The sequence below is a fragment of the Protobothrops mucrosquamatus genome, unplaced genomic scaffold (assembly GCF_001527695.2).
Source record: "Protobothrops mucrosquamatus isolate PMUCROS unplaced genomic scaffold, P.Mucros_1.0 scaffold1172, whole genome shotgun sequence".
In the NCBI taxonomy this organism is placed as follows: domain Eukaryota; kingdom Metazoa; phylum Chordata; class Lepidosauria; order Squamata; family Viperidae; genus Protobothrops; species Protobothrops mucrosquamatus.
In genome coordinates, this window is record NW_015387386.1 from 76690 (window position 1) to 93926 (window position 17237).

At 40.6% G+C, this 17237-nt stretch overlaps 1 protein-coding gene across 1 annotated transcript in view; it reads left to right on the forward strand.

The window, feature by feature from the left end:
* Positions 1-2985: 2985 nt before the first annotated feature.
* The window catches only part of STPG2 (sperm tail PG-rich repeat containing 2), a 196391-nt gene continuing 182139 nt past the window's right edge, over positions 2986-17237 (forward strand). Inside the window, exons 1-4 of the mRNA XM_015820739.2 lie at positions 2986-3091; positions 6585-6694; positions 9525-9680; positions 13761-13925. Of these exons, the coding sequence (XP_015676225.2) occupies positions 2986-3091; positions 6585-6694; positions 9525-9680; positions 13761-13925 (537 nt within the window). The remainder of the gene's footprint in view (positions 3092-6584; positions 6695-9524; positions 9681-13760; positions 13926-17237) is intronic.

Sequence of the window (17237 nt, forward strand, 5' to 3'; positions counted from 1 at the left end):
GAATTTGAAAGCAGTGACTGATTCCATGGTGACTTTCCCATTTTATTAAAATAGCTTAATATGTTTTCTGTTTCCCTTGTAGAACAGAAATGGACACCAGTGGATTAGCCATCTGGATCATAATGACTTTTGAAGCAGTTCACTATGACAAATGTTGAATGCCTTGTTATGCAAGCACAAAATAAGCCATGTTGTAAAATAGATTATTTAATTATGAATGCAAGCATAGAGGTAATTATGGTAAACCAAGGTGTCTTTGGGGAAATTTATTAGTTTTATTAGCAGACATTTAGAAAAGATTAGTTGATAACCAAATACACAGAATGAATTCAAGTCATAGAACTAAGCCTCCCATGACTTAATTAAAAGCAGGCTCAGACTTCATTTAATTCATACTTAGAATAGAAGCACTATACTTGCGTCCATTCTTGCCATACTGTGTATTTAAATCATTTTAAATTATGGCTTCAGTTATTAAACTTCATCATAGGCACCCTAGTATTACAGGGAAGAATTAATTGCTCTAAGTATGGATTGAAAACCATAGGATTAGATTCCACCTACCACTGTGCTCATAGTATTAATTGAAGTAATTTCCCCCCCACTATATTAAAAAGTGACAGTAAATAGATGGTAGATTTTTTTTTAAAATAGTGACCCTAAAGGCAGCTAGCTGGCAATCTTCCTACTGTTTTTATGAAGGCTAATCTTATTTTGAAGATTGCTGTTTAATTACAAGTGAGAGAATCAGCATGACATTGTGGTTAGAATGTCTGTGGGAGACCTGTTTTCAAAACTCTGCTTGACCATTAAACTCACTGGTTCAGTACCGATCCCTTCCCCAGGGTGGCAATAAAATAAGTGAGAAGCAGAAAGTGAAGTATGCATATAAATTAGTTTCCTGGCAGAAAGGTAGATTGTAGGAAACTAAATATAAGAAATCTAATAAATTTTCCTTTTGGTTAGACTAGCACATTTTTCATTTACAAAGACAAATATACATGATCAAATCATGTATTGTAATCTACTGGATACTTTTGAGAGGCAGTGCAAAGAAAAGGTGCACCAAAGCATGCTTTTAGTTTAACATGTCACAGCTTAGTTGTGCAAATATGCTTTAAATGTTGAAGATCAAAACAGTCTTTTTTTCCCCTCAACAGTAAGGTGACCAACCATCCTCCTTTAGGGAGGACAGTCCTCCTTTTGTAAGTTCTGTCCTCCCTCGAAAAGTGTCCTCCTACATGTCCTCCTTTTTGATATTTGAAGACTAATCTGCCGGGCTTTTTTTCTCTCATAGAACGCTCAGAATGGCGTTCCGGCACCTTTTTTTGATGGTTGTTTTTCAACTTTTGCATGAGCTGTGCTACTCCCCCTATTGGCTTTCAAAAGCCAATAGGAATTGCTGCTGAGCCCGCCAAAACACCCGGCTGGCAAACTTTGCACATGCAAGTTGTCTGCAGTGAAGGCGAATTGGCAGGAACTTTGCACCCCTCCCTGCTACCCCACTACACCATTTCCTACTTAGTTCCAAAGATACCTGGAGGAGACTGGAGCGGTAAGTTTCTCTTGATCTTCGGCCCTGCTAGGGCAATAATGGCTGCAGGCGCAAGAGGCAGGGGCGGCGGGGGTGCTGCAGGTGGAGGTGTGAGGGGCAGCAGCGGCCGGCTGCTCCCTGTACTGTGGGAGCCGCGGGCTCGGCTCTACACGGGGCTGTGCAGGGGTGGGCGGTGGTGCTGGCGGGGCGGCTGCAGGCGGGGGGTGTTGACGGCGGGCTGCACCCCAGGGCTGGAGCCAGCGCACCTGGTGCTTTGGGAGCTGCGGGGCCGGCTCTACTACATCTTTTTTATTATGCATTTATCATATTATAGGGTATTCTGTATTATTGTTGCAATGAATAAAATGTTTCTTTTATTTATGATATTTTTTTCTTCAATTTATTTGTGTCCTCCTTTTCATTGTAAAAAAGTTGGTCACCTTATCAACAGCCCCTAGATTTAAAGAAAAGTATGGACCTATTTCCTTCTGAAATGGAGTCATAACAGAACTAGAAGTTTAAATTTTAGATCAAAACTAAGAAATTGTAGCTGTAATCCTAAAGATATTTGGCAACCCATCCGTTAAATTCTGAGAGATTTAGTTCTAAATTAACAAGTGTAGGATTTTATTGAATTTGAAAATTAAATTTAAATTAATAAAGTTAAGTTGAATTTATGGCCAAACGGTATGCAATGCCCAGATAGCTGTTTACAGAGATTGTGCTCTCTGTGTTATTTCTAGGTCCAACATATTGTTTGAACCTACCAAATCAAACTATCCTGAGTTTGGGACCATTCCGAGGGGGACCATGTGAATTGTTAACTAAAGTACTTCTGGTTCATGACCCAATATTGACTAGGGTCACTAGTTCACCAAGGATGCGAGACTAAAAATACCAACTGCCCCATTACAAACTCCCTGGCAAAGCCTAGCAGTCACGGGACACGACTTCTAAACCCTGGACTGCAGCAGCTGGGAAAGGGACAAGGGCTATTACTCTCCTAGTACAACAATTCTAGGATATTGGGCAGCCCTTAACCTCGTTAGTAAGACTATACCAGGGGTAGGCAACCTTGGCTCTTTGATGACTCGTGGACTTCAACTCCCAGAATTCCTGAGCCAGCATAGCTGGCTCAGGAATTCTGGGAGTTGAAGTCCACGAGTCATCAAAGAGCCAAGGTTGCCTACCCCTGGACTATACGCTTCCAGCAGCATCAATAAACTACTGCGACGTTAGCGCCTGCCTACTGCCGTCGACTAATCTCCGCAAAAGGGGCGCTGACCCGCCCGCTCGCCAGCGGTCCATCCCAGAAGAGAAGCCATGACGGATCTCCCTGGGCGAAACTACCCGTCTCGAGGGGGCGGGGCTTCTTTTCGGGCTAGCCCGGCGGCGCGTAGGGCGCGCGGTAGCCATGGCGACGGCTGCATCTGCTGCCGCGAGCCGGCGACATGTACGACCGGGCTCCCCGCTCCTTCCCTCTGCCGGTGGGCTGCACGAGCCCCCACCTAGGTCCCGGCTGCTACGACTTGCCTTCCCAGAACAGACAGATCCGAGGTGAGCGGCGGGAAGACGGAAAACGAGCCGGCCTCCACCCCGCCCGAAACGTTATCTCCTTTCTCCTCGCGCGTCTCTACGACATGCCATTATATAGTGGCCGGAGACGGGGGTGGGTGGATGGGGAGGAGAGGAGAGGATTTGCTACGATCAACCTGGCCCTGGGAGCTTTACAGGCGAGCAACGCGACGCGTCTTCCCCAACTACAGTAGACATCCACTAGGGCAGAGGTAGGCAACCTTGGCTCTTTTATAACTCGTGGACTTCAACTCCCAGAATTCCTGTATCAGCCAAGCTGACTCAGGAATTCTGGGAGTTGAAGTCCATGAGTCATAAAAGAGCCAAGGTTGCCTACCCCTGCATTAGGGGTTCTCAACCTTGGCAACTTTAAGACTTGTGGACTTCAACTCCCAGAATTCCTCAGCCAGCTTTGCTGGCTGAGGAATTCTGGGAGTTGAAGTCCACAAGTCTTAAAGTTGCCAAGGTTGAGAACCCCTGATTGAGACCTTAACTTTCAGACTGTGCGGCAAGGGCTCCTGGGAATTGTAGTTCCAGTACATCTGGAGCTCTTAGGCTGGAGAGTAATTTCCACTACTTCCGCCATGGATTTAGTGCGGTGTTTCTCAAACTTGGCAACTTTAAAACGTTGGACTTCAGATCCCAGAATTCTTTAGCTGGGGAATTCTTAAAGTTGCCAAGTTTTAGAAAGACTGAATTAGAGCTTTCTCTGTTTTAGTTTCCAGGAGGGTTAGATTTTTCTTAACAACTTTGTAAAAGATGTTCTTAACATAGATTTTTTCCCCTGTTTGCCTCTTGATTAAAAATAAGCTTAAAATTAACATGTACTACTCGGTATGTTTCATCCTTGCAGCTTCATGCTTTGATCTTGTACATGTTTGCTCAAAACTATGTCGTTGAGACTTAAGCAGTGCCATGCAGGAGTGTTAAATAGGGCTTTTCTGAGCTGCAGTCTTAAGATGTAGTTAAGTGGTTGGAAATTAAGTCGGTTTACAGAACTTCTTTTTGGATTTTGACCCCTTCCTCAGTTTTCATCAAAGTGATGGTGGAATATTCTCTCCAGAAATCATTTACCATGACCTGACTGAAGGATTCCCCTTTTTTTCTATCACCCATGTCAGGAAAAAAAAGCACCAGTGGCTTTTCTTTTGTGGGCAAGTGTTTGATCACATGTAGTTTCCATTGGTAGCCCTTTTTCATGAGCCCCCATTGCTGAATCCCCATAATACTTAAAATAGAATAACTTTATTGACAATACTAATCAGCATACATTATGCCTTTCCATCTGTTGTAATCACCAGTTTTGTTTAACTTGGTTAAACAAGTTAAAAACAAGAATAGCAGTGTTACAATTCCTCCAATCACTTGAACTAAAAGGGGAAAATAGCAGAACTCTTGCCAATTTCATCTAATTAAACAGAAAGAAAGATGCAGAGTGAGAGAAAACAAGGTCCAGTGGACCTCTAAAGAATGACTGTCAAAGTTTAACTTATGGGAAGAGTTGGGATTGTCCAGCATCATCCCTGACTGAATTACTGGACTCATTATTGGGCTGATGTAAGAGTTCCCGAGGCTGTTAGTATTCAGGGATTTCAATCTACCTCTTTGTGACATTGAGTCTGGGGCAGATCTGGAGTTCTTGGCCTTCATGGCAACCATGACTCTTTTTCACATTATTGAGGGCACAACACATAATGGTGGCTGCATATTAGATCTGGCTTTTTGTCTTGAGGCAGTCTCTACATGATCTGAAACATTAACATTAGTCCATTGTGTGAACAGATCATTCTCGCCTTTCAGCTCACTGATGTCACCCCTTCCTGCAGGAATACGGTCTGTTTGATTGGCCCACGTCAAGGTATTGATGGATCCAGTGGATATCTCAGAAACAGTCTGGGGTTTTCCCTGAAGATCCAACAGGCAATTTGGCTAAGGTCTTAAATGCTGTTTGGATTGATGGGAGACTGCAATCTTGGGCAATAGCACCACTATGCAGTATCAGTGTGCTGATATCAAGTGCACATTAGTTTATTGAGGAGCTTCAAAAGATGAAGGCTTCCTCCATTGGAGGAAAACCTGTAGTGAATGTGTTTAAAGTGGAAAAACTCTATATTGCTCATAGTAATGAGAACAGCACAACTTCAGTATTTCTCCACCATGATTGTGTCCAATACCTTCATTTAAAGTGACCCACTCCCTGTTGTGTCCCCAGGTCACAGGCTGTTTTGAAGAATATTCTGGGTACCTGGTGGATAAAGTTGCTCAGATCTACTCTGACTGGGCAGGTCCTGCTGAGGTGCCTGGTGCCCAGTCTTGTGATGCAATCTGGAATGAGTTTGAACCAGTGAGCCTTAAGGAAGTAGACAGGGTTCTTTGTGCTGTCAGGTTGACAGTCTCTTATTAAACCTGGTATCCTCCTGGGTCATGAAAGTGGTTAGAGGAGATGACCTCTGATTGGCTTCCTTAATGGAGAGGATGATTCGTTCTGCCTTGAAGAAAGTCATGGAGGGCTTTATAGATCATAATCACTGCCTTGAATTGTATCTGGAACATTGGAACCCAGTGCATTCACAAAGTAGCAGTGTTACACGGACATAATAAGATTTTGTTTTATGGGGGACAGAAAAGCCATAAGCACTCAATCTTGGCAGGCTTGAACTGGAACCTGTTCTTCCCCATCCAGACCTTTACAGCCTCCAGATACCAGAAAGAACCTTGATACCTTCACTTGGACAGCCTGGATGGAGATGGATACCTGAGTATGTTGTGTATATCTTTGCTGTATTTGTCCTGTGTATGAAAGCAACATTGTTCGTTCTTTGTTTCTTTTTGTATCATGAACAGTAAACAGCATGGCTTTCTGACAAAGTGACCAATTATCCTTTCCAGTTCACTAATGCCTAAGGTCAATCTGTAGTTGGTTCATTTCACCTTTCCCTAAGGCTTTCCCACATTCATACTTTTTATGCTCCATTTTCTCACTATAGTTTTCCCTTTAGAAAGATCCTCAGCTCTTTACCTTCAGTAACATCTTAGGTGGCATGTGATTACCATCCAGACTGTGGGACCCCCATCCATTATTATATCATCAATCTGTTTATTTGGTTTTCTTAATAAAATGCAGGTGTGTTTGGTGCTGCTTTCCCCCATCCTACCTGAAATGATTTTCTATGTCGTCACTAAAATGGCATTCTGCTTCCATTATCTTTCTTTATTTCTGCTGTTCAGTAAGAACCTCCTCGCTTTAGTTGAGCAGCTGGGATGACCTTTGCACCTTGGATGATCCTTCTGATATTATATACTCTTGGCATACATGGACCAACATTCTTCACTCATCCCTCCCAGAAGCACTTTTTGCCACAAAGAGGCAGCATAGCAGAACTTGGGAGAGGAAGGTGTCCTTCATATTAATATTATTCACAACTGAATAAACAGCAGAAAAAGTCTTAAAAATGCATATATGTTTTCTCTTCAGGTGGCTATGCCCCCTTTCTTTCTCTGGCAAGTCGTGGGCTTGAAGTTATTTCTCAAAATGATGAGGATGATATTCCAGGGCCAGGATCCTATGAGATTAATAGAATACAGGTAGAGCCATATTAATAAACCTGATATAAAAGATATAAGATACTAAGGAATGGTAAATGGATTTATGATATAGATGAAAACTTGTATTTCTTCAAAAATATTTTTATCTGGCTTTTCTATTTCTATTCTAAATTAGTGATTTGTTTGATGCAGCAGTTCTAAATGCAAGCAATTAGTTGAATTCTAAAATTCTTTTATTTCCCACTTTAATTTATCACTCCTTTCTAAAATGGTTGTCAAATTATTCTAAAGTTTTTTTCCCCTATTACTAGGTGATTGGATTAGATCAGGGGTAGGCAACCTTGGCTCTTTTATGACTCGTGGACTTCAACTCCCAGAATTCCTGAGCCAAAGCTGGCTCAGGAATTCTGGGAGTTGAAGTCCACGAGTCATAAAAGAGCCAAGGTTGCCTACCCCTGGACTAGATCCACTGATGGATATTAGAATTTGTAAAAAAATAGAGTGCCAAGAACTTCAGAGAAGTTTTTAAATTAGTACATCTATTATGCTCTGAATCATCTTACTTTTTATACTTTTGAACTGCACTAACTTGTGGCTATGAAATCTATGCTGGGAAAAAATTGAAATGTTTTGTTTTAGTTACTAATCCCAAATTTTCCATTTAAATACCTCTGTGACAACATACTGCATTCAACAATTTGGCAACATATTACATTCGGTCTTATAAGCTATTCATCTAAAGAGAATATTATTATTTTTAATTCACAAGATAATAAAGGGAAGATGGGATTTTCATTTTTCTTTTTGATTTTTAAAAGCTTCATTGCTAAGCTTTATTTAGCATTTATGAAACACGTGTCAGCATAATTTTTGAAATACTCTATGAACAAGCAATAACACAAAAGCATTCATTTTAAACCAAGGCCAGGGGAACATAGGTTCTAGTCTTGTCTTGGGCATAGAAAGCACCTTGGTGACTTGCGACTAGTCCCCAGGGGATCTCTTCGCCCTTAGAAGACAGGAAAAATAAAGCATATTTGAAAAATATTGCCGATTAAAACTGCATGTAATTCACTACTATGTATTCACCAGAAGTCACTGACAGAAACTCACACAGACACACACAAACAGAAAGTTTATTCTCTCTCTCTCTCTGTGTATTCATTTTGAAATGGGGAAGCAAAGTGTATGAGTTGCTGTGTTTTTGCTTAATGAATATTTAGAAACAGGATATTTAGGATTTAAGTTGTATACAAAACGGATTTAAATGTGATTGCTTTTTCCAATTTAAAGCATAATATTAGTGCACAACTCCAAAATCAGAATTATTTTTTTCTCACTGGGTATTGAATATTCCGGTGCAGCTTTGTAGTTATGACTTTTTAACAGCCTGCACTAAATGCCTAATGGTTTGCATACTAAAATGGCACTATAAAAATAGGTGGACTATAAAAACTTAGGAACTCTTTGTTTTAAACATCTTTGTACTCTGTACTATAAGCTTACCGTTACTATGAAACTACAGATAGATAATAGAAATTCAATTAGACAATACCTAATACAAATAACGCATAGTAACAATAAGTAGTAGAATTAATAAGTAATAATTAGAATTGTTAGGAGCGCAATTGCTCACGGTTAAAGACAGCCTGGGTTCGAGACTCAAGCGCTGCACGACAGGATGAGCTCCCATTACTTGCCCTAGCTCAGGGGTAGGCAACCTTGGCTCTTTTATGACTCGTGGACTTCAACTCCCAGAATTTCTGAGCCAGCTGTGCTGTGCTGGCTCAGGAATTCTGTGCTGTGCTGGCTCAGGAATTCTGGGAGTTGAAGTCCACGAGTCATAAAAGAGCCAAGGTTGCCTACCCTTGCCCTAGCTCCTGTCCACTTAGCAGTTCAAAAGCATGCAAATATGAGTAGATAAATAGGTACCATTTTGGTGGAAAGCATTCTATGCCCCTTGGCTTATAGTCATACTATCCACAGGACCATGGAAATGTCTTCAGACAATACTGGTTCCGTCGGTTAAGAAATAGAGATGAGAACCCCCACTAGAATAGGAAACAACTGGACAGGGGAAACCTTTGCCTTTAATTAGAATTGTAAGCTGCCCAGAGTTACTTGGTTGAGTTGGGTGGCTATAGATATTTGTATAAATAATAAATAAATAAAACTCAGTGCCCTGAACTAGCTACAAACCAATTCACAGGAACAAGTGAATTCAGTATTAAAAAGTATTTGGGATTAAAAACAGTAGCTGCAGTAACTACTGTAAAAATATTTTTTGAATAACCAGAGGTTTTTTTATTAGCTTCAAAAAAACTGACAGAGGAAGAATTAAGTAGACTTCGTATAGAAGCTATTCCTAAAACGATGAACGCATTGTCCTTCTCATTCCTACTGAACTTCAGTTAGTGAGGGAACAGAGATCAGAAGCTGATCCTGACCAAAACATATGGTATGACATACATGAGAGAGATAATGGTTTTTGAATTACTAGCCATTTTTGATCTTTTAGACCTAAGAAAAAGCTCCTTAAAATGGATCGGGATTTTTCCATTTTTAGTTAGGCATGTAGGCAAAATATTTAATAATTTTAACTTTTATGTAGGTGCAACCTGTGAGATTGGTTCATGATTTATTGTATTTTGTGAATCCAATCTGTTGTATTCATTTAGAAAATCATGGCAACAGTGGGTTTGCATGATTTCTGAACCATATAATCTTTTTCTTTTACGAGTTTGGTTTGTCTAAGCCACATGATAGGACCTATATTCTCATTCTTGGTAAGTACGTGGAGAGTACGGTATAACCAGTGATTACTGCTGCATTATGGATGATTTTCCTGTTGTTGTTTTTTTAACTTCAGAAAACTATTAAAGGAGGCAAAAGTCCTCAAAACAAGGAAAAGCGTTTTAAAGTTGTAATTAATGATACACCTGGTCCTGGAACATACTGCCAACCTCCTTCATTGAGTCCAGAAGATAGTAAGACAAAAAGACCATTGAAAATGCCTTCTGCACGGGTAGGGCAACATAAAAATGAATATTGTTATTTATTTATTTTTATATGAACAGTTGACACTGATAGTAACGTTTTATGTAAATGTTTTCTGTAGTCAGATACTTTCTGAAAAAAGTCCTGTAAAAGACAATGCATTCTGGAAATTTCTGTTTTGTTGAAGTTGCAAATAGAAGGACTTTGAAGCCTGCATTATATGGAAATGTGTTATTAACTATGTAAATGCTTGTATGATTTTTGTTCATCTTTTGCACACATTACTTGAGGGCAATGGACTGAAAAAGTTACTATTTTATTCCTTGTAGTGGTTATCAATATTTCTGTTTCAATTACCAATGTTATATGGTTGCAGTATTATTTCTGAACTATGATGAGATTTTTGCTGTGACAATTTTCTTAGAGCAAAACAAACAGATTCCCCTTCACTGAAAATTTGCTATGCAAATATAAGCCTCTGTTTCAGTGTGTTATGTAAATGTCTGTTTGTCACTCTCTTCCTGAAGGATTTTCTGAGAACCTTGGGCAATTTTTGGCAGAAATATAATTTCTTTCCTCTAAAGACTACTTCTAAAAACTAAAACACTACTTCTCTGCATTAGGGATGTGCAAGCTGGGAATCTTGTGAAGGCAAACATGTTTGATGTAAATAAACCAAAGAAAGAATTGTTTCGAGAATGCTTGAAAAAGGCTGGATAAAATGTTCTTCAAGGAATTTTATTTTTTATTTAATAAAACAATTGAAACTCAATAAAACAACTGAAACTCATAGAGAATTGCAGAATAAACTATCTTTGTTTTGGAAATGAAATTGTATTCTTCTCTCTCTCTCTCTCTCTCTCTCTCTCTCTCTCTCTCTCTCTCTCTCTCACACACACACACACACACACACACAAAATCTGTAGAGATCTCATGATCACTCTTTTTATCACAAGGTGGAGCTATCTTCAGTTTATCCTTCTCCTTCATGAGTAATTCCTTGATTTCAAGGCATTGGAAGGGAGGTTCAGGCTCGGACATGGAATGGAGATAATATGGGTGGCTGGATTTTTATCAAACCCTGGATGAAGGAAATTCATCCTGGTTCTTTTAGACCAGGGGTGTCAAACTGCTGGCCCGCAGGCTGGCCGCATCATCTGGAAGCCGCACCCACCCCATTGCCGGCAATGGCAAAACCGGCCTAATGCGTTGCACAATGTCACGTGATGTCGCGAGTTTGACATGTCTGTTTTAGACATCTCAGTGGCTTTTGATACCACTGAACATAGTATCCTTTTAAATAGCCTGCTGGAGCTCTAGGTTGCAGCAGTTCTACTTTCTTCCTTGTGGATAGTTCCAGTCACTGATGGCGAAGCAGGAAAGATCAACTCAATAGATACTCCTTTGTGGGATGCTGTAGTAGTAGTAGTAGTAGTAGTAGTAGTAGTAGTAATAATAATAATAATAATAATAATAATAATAATAATAATAATAATAATAAAGTTGGAAGGGACCTTGGAGGTCATCTAGTCCAACCCCCTGCTCAGGCAGGAAACCCTATACCATTTCGGACAAATGGCTGTCCAGTCTCTTCTTAAAAACCGCCAGTGTTGGAGCATTCACCACTTCTGGAGGCAGGTTGTTCCACTGGTTAATTGTTCTAACTGTCAGGAAGTTTCTCCTTAGTTCTAGGTGGCTTCTCTCCTTGATTAGTTTCCATCCTGGCTTCAGGCGCCTTGGAAAATAGCTTGACTCCCTCTTCTTTGTGGCAGCCCCTGAGATATTGGAACACTGCTATCATGTCCCCCCTCGTCCTGTCATCTCTTTTTTAAATTTACATGAAGCTACTGAGAGAGGCTTTCAAAGTTTGGGTTCAAGATCATTAATATGCTCATGATACTTGGCATTACATCAGAAGCCCAGTCAGAATGGTGATAGATTTGAGGTTTTATCCTGGTGCCTAGAGGTTGGAAGGTTTAAACTAAATCCTAGCAAGAGAGAGTTACTATTTGTTTGGAGTTCTCTATGTGTTCTCTCTTGATGGGTAGTATTACCCTTAAAAGAGAAGATCTGGTATTTGTGGGTTCTTTCGGACTCATAGATACTGATAAAACAGCATGTGGAACTTTCCCCCCAGTTTGGCTGGTATTCCAATTGCAACCCTACTTGGGTTGGGAGGATCTTTATAGAGGTCTTCATCCCATCTCTGGTTATAGTTTGATTTATTTTATTTTATGTTTATTTTATTTTAAGAGCCATGGTGGTGCAGTGGTTTGAATGCAGTATTGCAGGGTAATTATGCTGACTGCCAGCTGCTAACTGTTTGGCAGTTTGAGTCTCACTGGCTCAAGATTGACTCAGCCTTCCATCCTTCTGAGGTCGGTAAAATGAGGACCCAGATTGTTGGGGTCAATATGCTGATTCTGTAAACCACTTAGGGAGTGGTGTACAGCAGGGGTCCTCAACCCCGGCATGCCAACAATGGGTCCGTGCAAACAAGCAAAGCTCTATCCATGGGATGCAGGCAGCACACAAAACCACGCCCTCTCAGTTCTGTGGAAAAACCTTTCTCCATGGAGCCGGTCCCTGGTGCCCAAAAGGTTGGGAACCTCTGGTGTAAAGCACTGTGAAGTGGTATATAAGTCTAAGTGCTATTACTATTATTCATTTTGGAACTTTTATTATTGTATATTTTATCGCATAAGCCACCAAGAATCTTTAGGTTGTCTATATATATGATAAACAAACAGTAGGTAATTTCTTAAAGATAGACCAATGGGATGCAATCAAGAGGGCCCATTTATATAGATAAATATTCTCTGACAAAGATGGCAGTAAGTTTATATATCTTACATAGGCCTTCCACAACTGATACTTTTTAGCAGTAAGAGATCTCATCTCCTGTTTTCCAAGTTAATTTCCAAAAGATTATCCTGAATTCAAGGCACAACTGGATAGTAACAAGGCTGCCTTAAAGAATGAAGAAAATGATAAGATACAGAAAATGCTGGATATGCCCACGTAATAGAGCAGTCATAACACATGTGGCTGTGGCAAATATCAAAATAGCTAATCTTGACTTTGACCTCTTGGGAGGTAATTAAATGGTAAACTCTCTGAAAATCTGGAATAGTCTGATGAAATGTAAAGCACTGTAAGATATTATTGAAGTGAAGAATGAGAGAAGACATTCAGCATGGCCATTAAAGGTGAAGTGTCAAGCTTATTGTTCAGAAACTCAGTTACTATAGCCTTTAAAAGGAATCATAGAAGCTAAGTTCTACAATAAGCAGATTTGTTGATTTATTGTGCCATCAAGTAAAGTGTTGAGTCTTGATAACTATCTAGACTGGGCAAGATTTCAGAAGTGGTTTGCCATTGCCTTCTTCCTAGAGCTGAGTAAGAAAATGAATGACCCACAGTCATTCAGCTGATTTTGTACTTAAGGCAGGACTAGAACTCAGAATCTCCTGACATGAAAGAAATCAAATTCATCTATTACCATATATTTCCCATGGTTGCCTCTAAACAACTAAATTATAAAATTGCCAATTCTTGCCATCAGTTGCAATAGAACCTGTGTATCATCTGTAGTTCCTTCCATAGAATAGATAAATTATTGGTTTCAGATAAGAAAATTCCTCACTATCCAAGAAATCACTCAGGTAAGAGAAGCATTAGACAAAAGATACTCCATCTTTTGATAGAAAGAGTGGTATTAAGAGAGATTACTACTGAATGATCTCTCAAAAATCTGCAAAAATATATTTCAAATTCGTTAATTCTTCCCTTAAATTGGGCTATTGAGCTTCAGAAAACCTGGATGAAATGCAATGGAAAATGATTTTATTAAAGGTCTATAGTTCAAATATACTCTGTTCTCTTTGTGATTAAGTTCAGTTGTGTAATTTGATGTTCCTTTGTAAAATAAATTCCAATCTTGTATTATTGATAGAAGAAAATATTTGTAGCTCAGGGTGCTCTCTGAATCTGGTGTGCCATGAAAATCAGTGAGCACCAAGTACCCCACAATCTTGTATTATGTTTTACGGTTAGAAGAATGGGTTGTAAAGGAACTAATAATACTACTGTATGTTTATTTCCACAGAAAATTGCAGGCTGTATCAAATATTTCCGAAAGTCAGAGGCTCCATCCATTCCTTCTCAAGGACAAGCATTTGGTTATGAAGAGGCTGAAGATGGGACACTTATAAAATTTAGCCAGCCTGTAAGAGACAGTACGTTGGGACCAGCATACTATCAAACAGTATATGTAAGTAATTTTAAAAGATGGGACAGTGTTCTTGGCTTTATAGGATTATGAAGTTGATACTCAGAGCTTCCGGAACCCAAGAGTCCTAAATTGGGGTTATCAGGAACAATCGTATGTTAAGCTAGAAGTAAGTGATTTTCTACCTAAAAAACCTGCAGCTTTCCATTTCTTAATTTTTATTATCCAATGCATTTGTCATACAAATGAAATCCTACTGCAAGATTAGAGAGTTCTTTCTATTTATGATATTTCACTTTTCACTGGGAAACTTAGTGGTTTTCCTATTAGTCGATGTTATAGTAACTCAAAATCACGACCGGTACAAATTGAACTTCACTAGATAGGTTCCAGGACTTTTGAAACGGAGAAGGTGATGAAACACTAAAGTAATGATTTAAAACCCGTAAGGAAACGTAAATGTCCATCAGGAGCTTTATACTTGAATTACCTCGGACGGGTAATCCAAGTATTCGTTTTTTATTGGTCAAATGAATCAGATGCAATTTTACAAATGTTTAAAATCAATTTAATTAATTAAATCAAATGGTTTGTTAAATGAACAAAAATCTGGCTTACTATTTCCTCTGCTTTGTTAATTGATCTCTGCCTGAACTGAGAGACCTTCCTGCTGCTGCCAACCACCAATCAGGTGTTTGCTTCTGCTCAGGAACTAAATGCCTAAAAGCAGGCTGCATCTCCTTTAGTAAAGATTTTTGCAGTTGCCAGGTACTTAGAGGGTGATGGGGGAGGGGTTTACAGAACTGTTGACTTGCAACAGTAACAGAGATGGAAGGGACCTTGAGAACATCTAGTCCAACCCACTGCTCTCACAAGAGAGTACTGTATTTCTGATAAATGCCTATCCAGTCTCTTCTTATAAGCTTTCAGTAACGGGGCACCCACAACTTCTGGAGGCAATTTAAATTTTAAACCTACAAACTACAGTAATATTTGCTAACCTCCAAAATAAAAGCAAGGAAGCACAACATTATAGAATGCTTTGTGAGGAGGCTGGCTAGCATTTCTACAAGTACTGTACTTAGAAACACAATAGTAAGTAAGTACTTAAAAAGAAGAGCAGTTTCCAAAGTGCTTGCAAACTGTTTGTTTCTAGAGTAACAACAATAACAATAATTTAAAATACTTACAAGCAATTCTAGTTCTGAAGCCCAAGCAGCAGCAGAATCTCTACCAGCACCAATGAAAAAACTCGGCACCAGCTCGGCTCTTGTTTGGCTATGTGACCAGGGACCCCCCCCCCAAAGCCCTGCCTGCTTCGTAAGCTGAATGGCCCAGGCAAGTTACAGAGTTCAAAATGGCCGTGGCTGCAGCAGGGATTGAATTCAAGTCACATGGCTACACAGGGCTTTTTTTGCTCGTGGTTTTGAATTTCTAATCAATTCATTTTTGTGAAAATTCGCTAAATAAATTTTCGTACCTGGGGGATTACCTGTATACATATAGTCCTTGACCATTTGTTTAGTGACTGTTCGAAGTTACAATGGTAGTGAAAAAAGTGACTTGTGACTGTTTTTCACACTTATGATTGTTGCAGCATCCCCAGGGCCATGATCAAAATTTGGACGCTTGGTAACTGCCACGTGTTTATGATGGTTGCAATGTCCCGAGGTCATGTGATCTCTTTTTGCAACCTTCTGACAAGCAAAATCAATGGGAAAGCCAGAATTCACTTAACAACCATGTTACTAACTTAATAGCTGTAGTGAATCATTTAACAACTGTGGCAAAATTTACTTAACAATTGTGTTACTTAGCAATGGAAATTTTTGGCTCAATTGTGCTTGCAAGTTGAGGAATATCTGTACTCTAGGATTTAGTTCCCAGATTGGATTCTCCCTATCTTTTCGGTTCCAATCAACTGATTCACCTTTTTTTAGCCGATGACTATCCCACTTATTCTCAGTAAGATCATTAACTCTTCATTAAATCTGAGATATTTGTCCTTATATATAAGCCTGTGAGTTGTTGCACTTCCTGTACTTTTTTCAATCGATACTTGATCAGTTGTATTGACTTTAGGCATAGACATTTGATCATTTTTGCTTAAGTATGACTTGGATCTTGTAGCCAGGCATGATACCATTTATATATAGCATTACTTTAAGTTGCTTTGGCAGAAGCAATAAAGCAAAGTTCATAGAGTGCTATGATACATTAGATCAGGCATGTCAAACTCGCGACGTCATGTGACGTTGCATGACGAATCGGGATTTTTTCCCCATTGCCGGCAATGGGATGGGCACGGTTTCGGCATGACGCGTCCAGCCCGTGGGCCAGCAATTTGATATGCCTGCATTAGATTAAGATGTAGAAGTATCAGGAAGATTTATATGTGCCATCTGAATGAGAACCATCTCACCTGGCACATTCAAACTTTGGCAATTTTTAGCAAATCTAAAAATTTGTAAAAATACAACTAACATTACAGCCTATAAGAAATAACAAGCTTTGTAGGCGATATAACTTTATTACTTTGTAGGCGATATAACTTTATTACTTTGGTTGCCCCATCTGATAACATCTCTCTCTATATTATATGGTATATATCAGTGGTGGCGAACCTATGGCACGCGTGCCAGAGGTGGCACTCAGAGCCCTCTCTGTGGGCACGCGCGCCATCCCCCGGAGATGGCAATCATCCCTCTTCAACCAGCCACCCGCTATCTTGCCGAGGTCCCACATGGCTGGATGCATCCCAGCATCCATGCGCTCACTGGCCTCTGTGTGCAGGGGCCGATGGTGTCAGGCAGCAACTGCCCCGGCCCCTTCCTCACCTTGCCCTGTGACAATGGCACCCCCACCCTGCCTTGCCTTGCCTCGCCTCACCCCGCAGGACGAGCCTTGTGCCTACCGGCCCACCTGCCAGAGACTCCCTGGATCTCCCGCAATCTTGCCCGGCCCCCACAGGCATCCCTCCCCATGAGCAACATTGAGATGATCACGCCCACCTTGGCCACACCCACCCAATCTGCCATGACCACCACAGCCATGCCCATTCAGTGGACTACGCCCACCTGGCACCTGGCGATAAATAAGTGGGTTTTGGGTTGCAGTTTGGGCACTCGGTCTCTAAAAGGTTCGCCATCACTGGTATACCTCCGAGACCGCCTTCTGCCACAGACTCCCTCCCACAGACCGGTACGCTCCCACAGAGCGGGCCTCCTCAGGGTGCCGTCGGCCAAGCAATGTCGGCTGGCGACCCCCAGGGGGAGGGCCTTCTCTGTGGGTGCCCCCACCCTCTGGAACGAGCTACCCCCCGAGATCCGGACGATTCCGGATCTCCTAACCTTC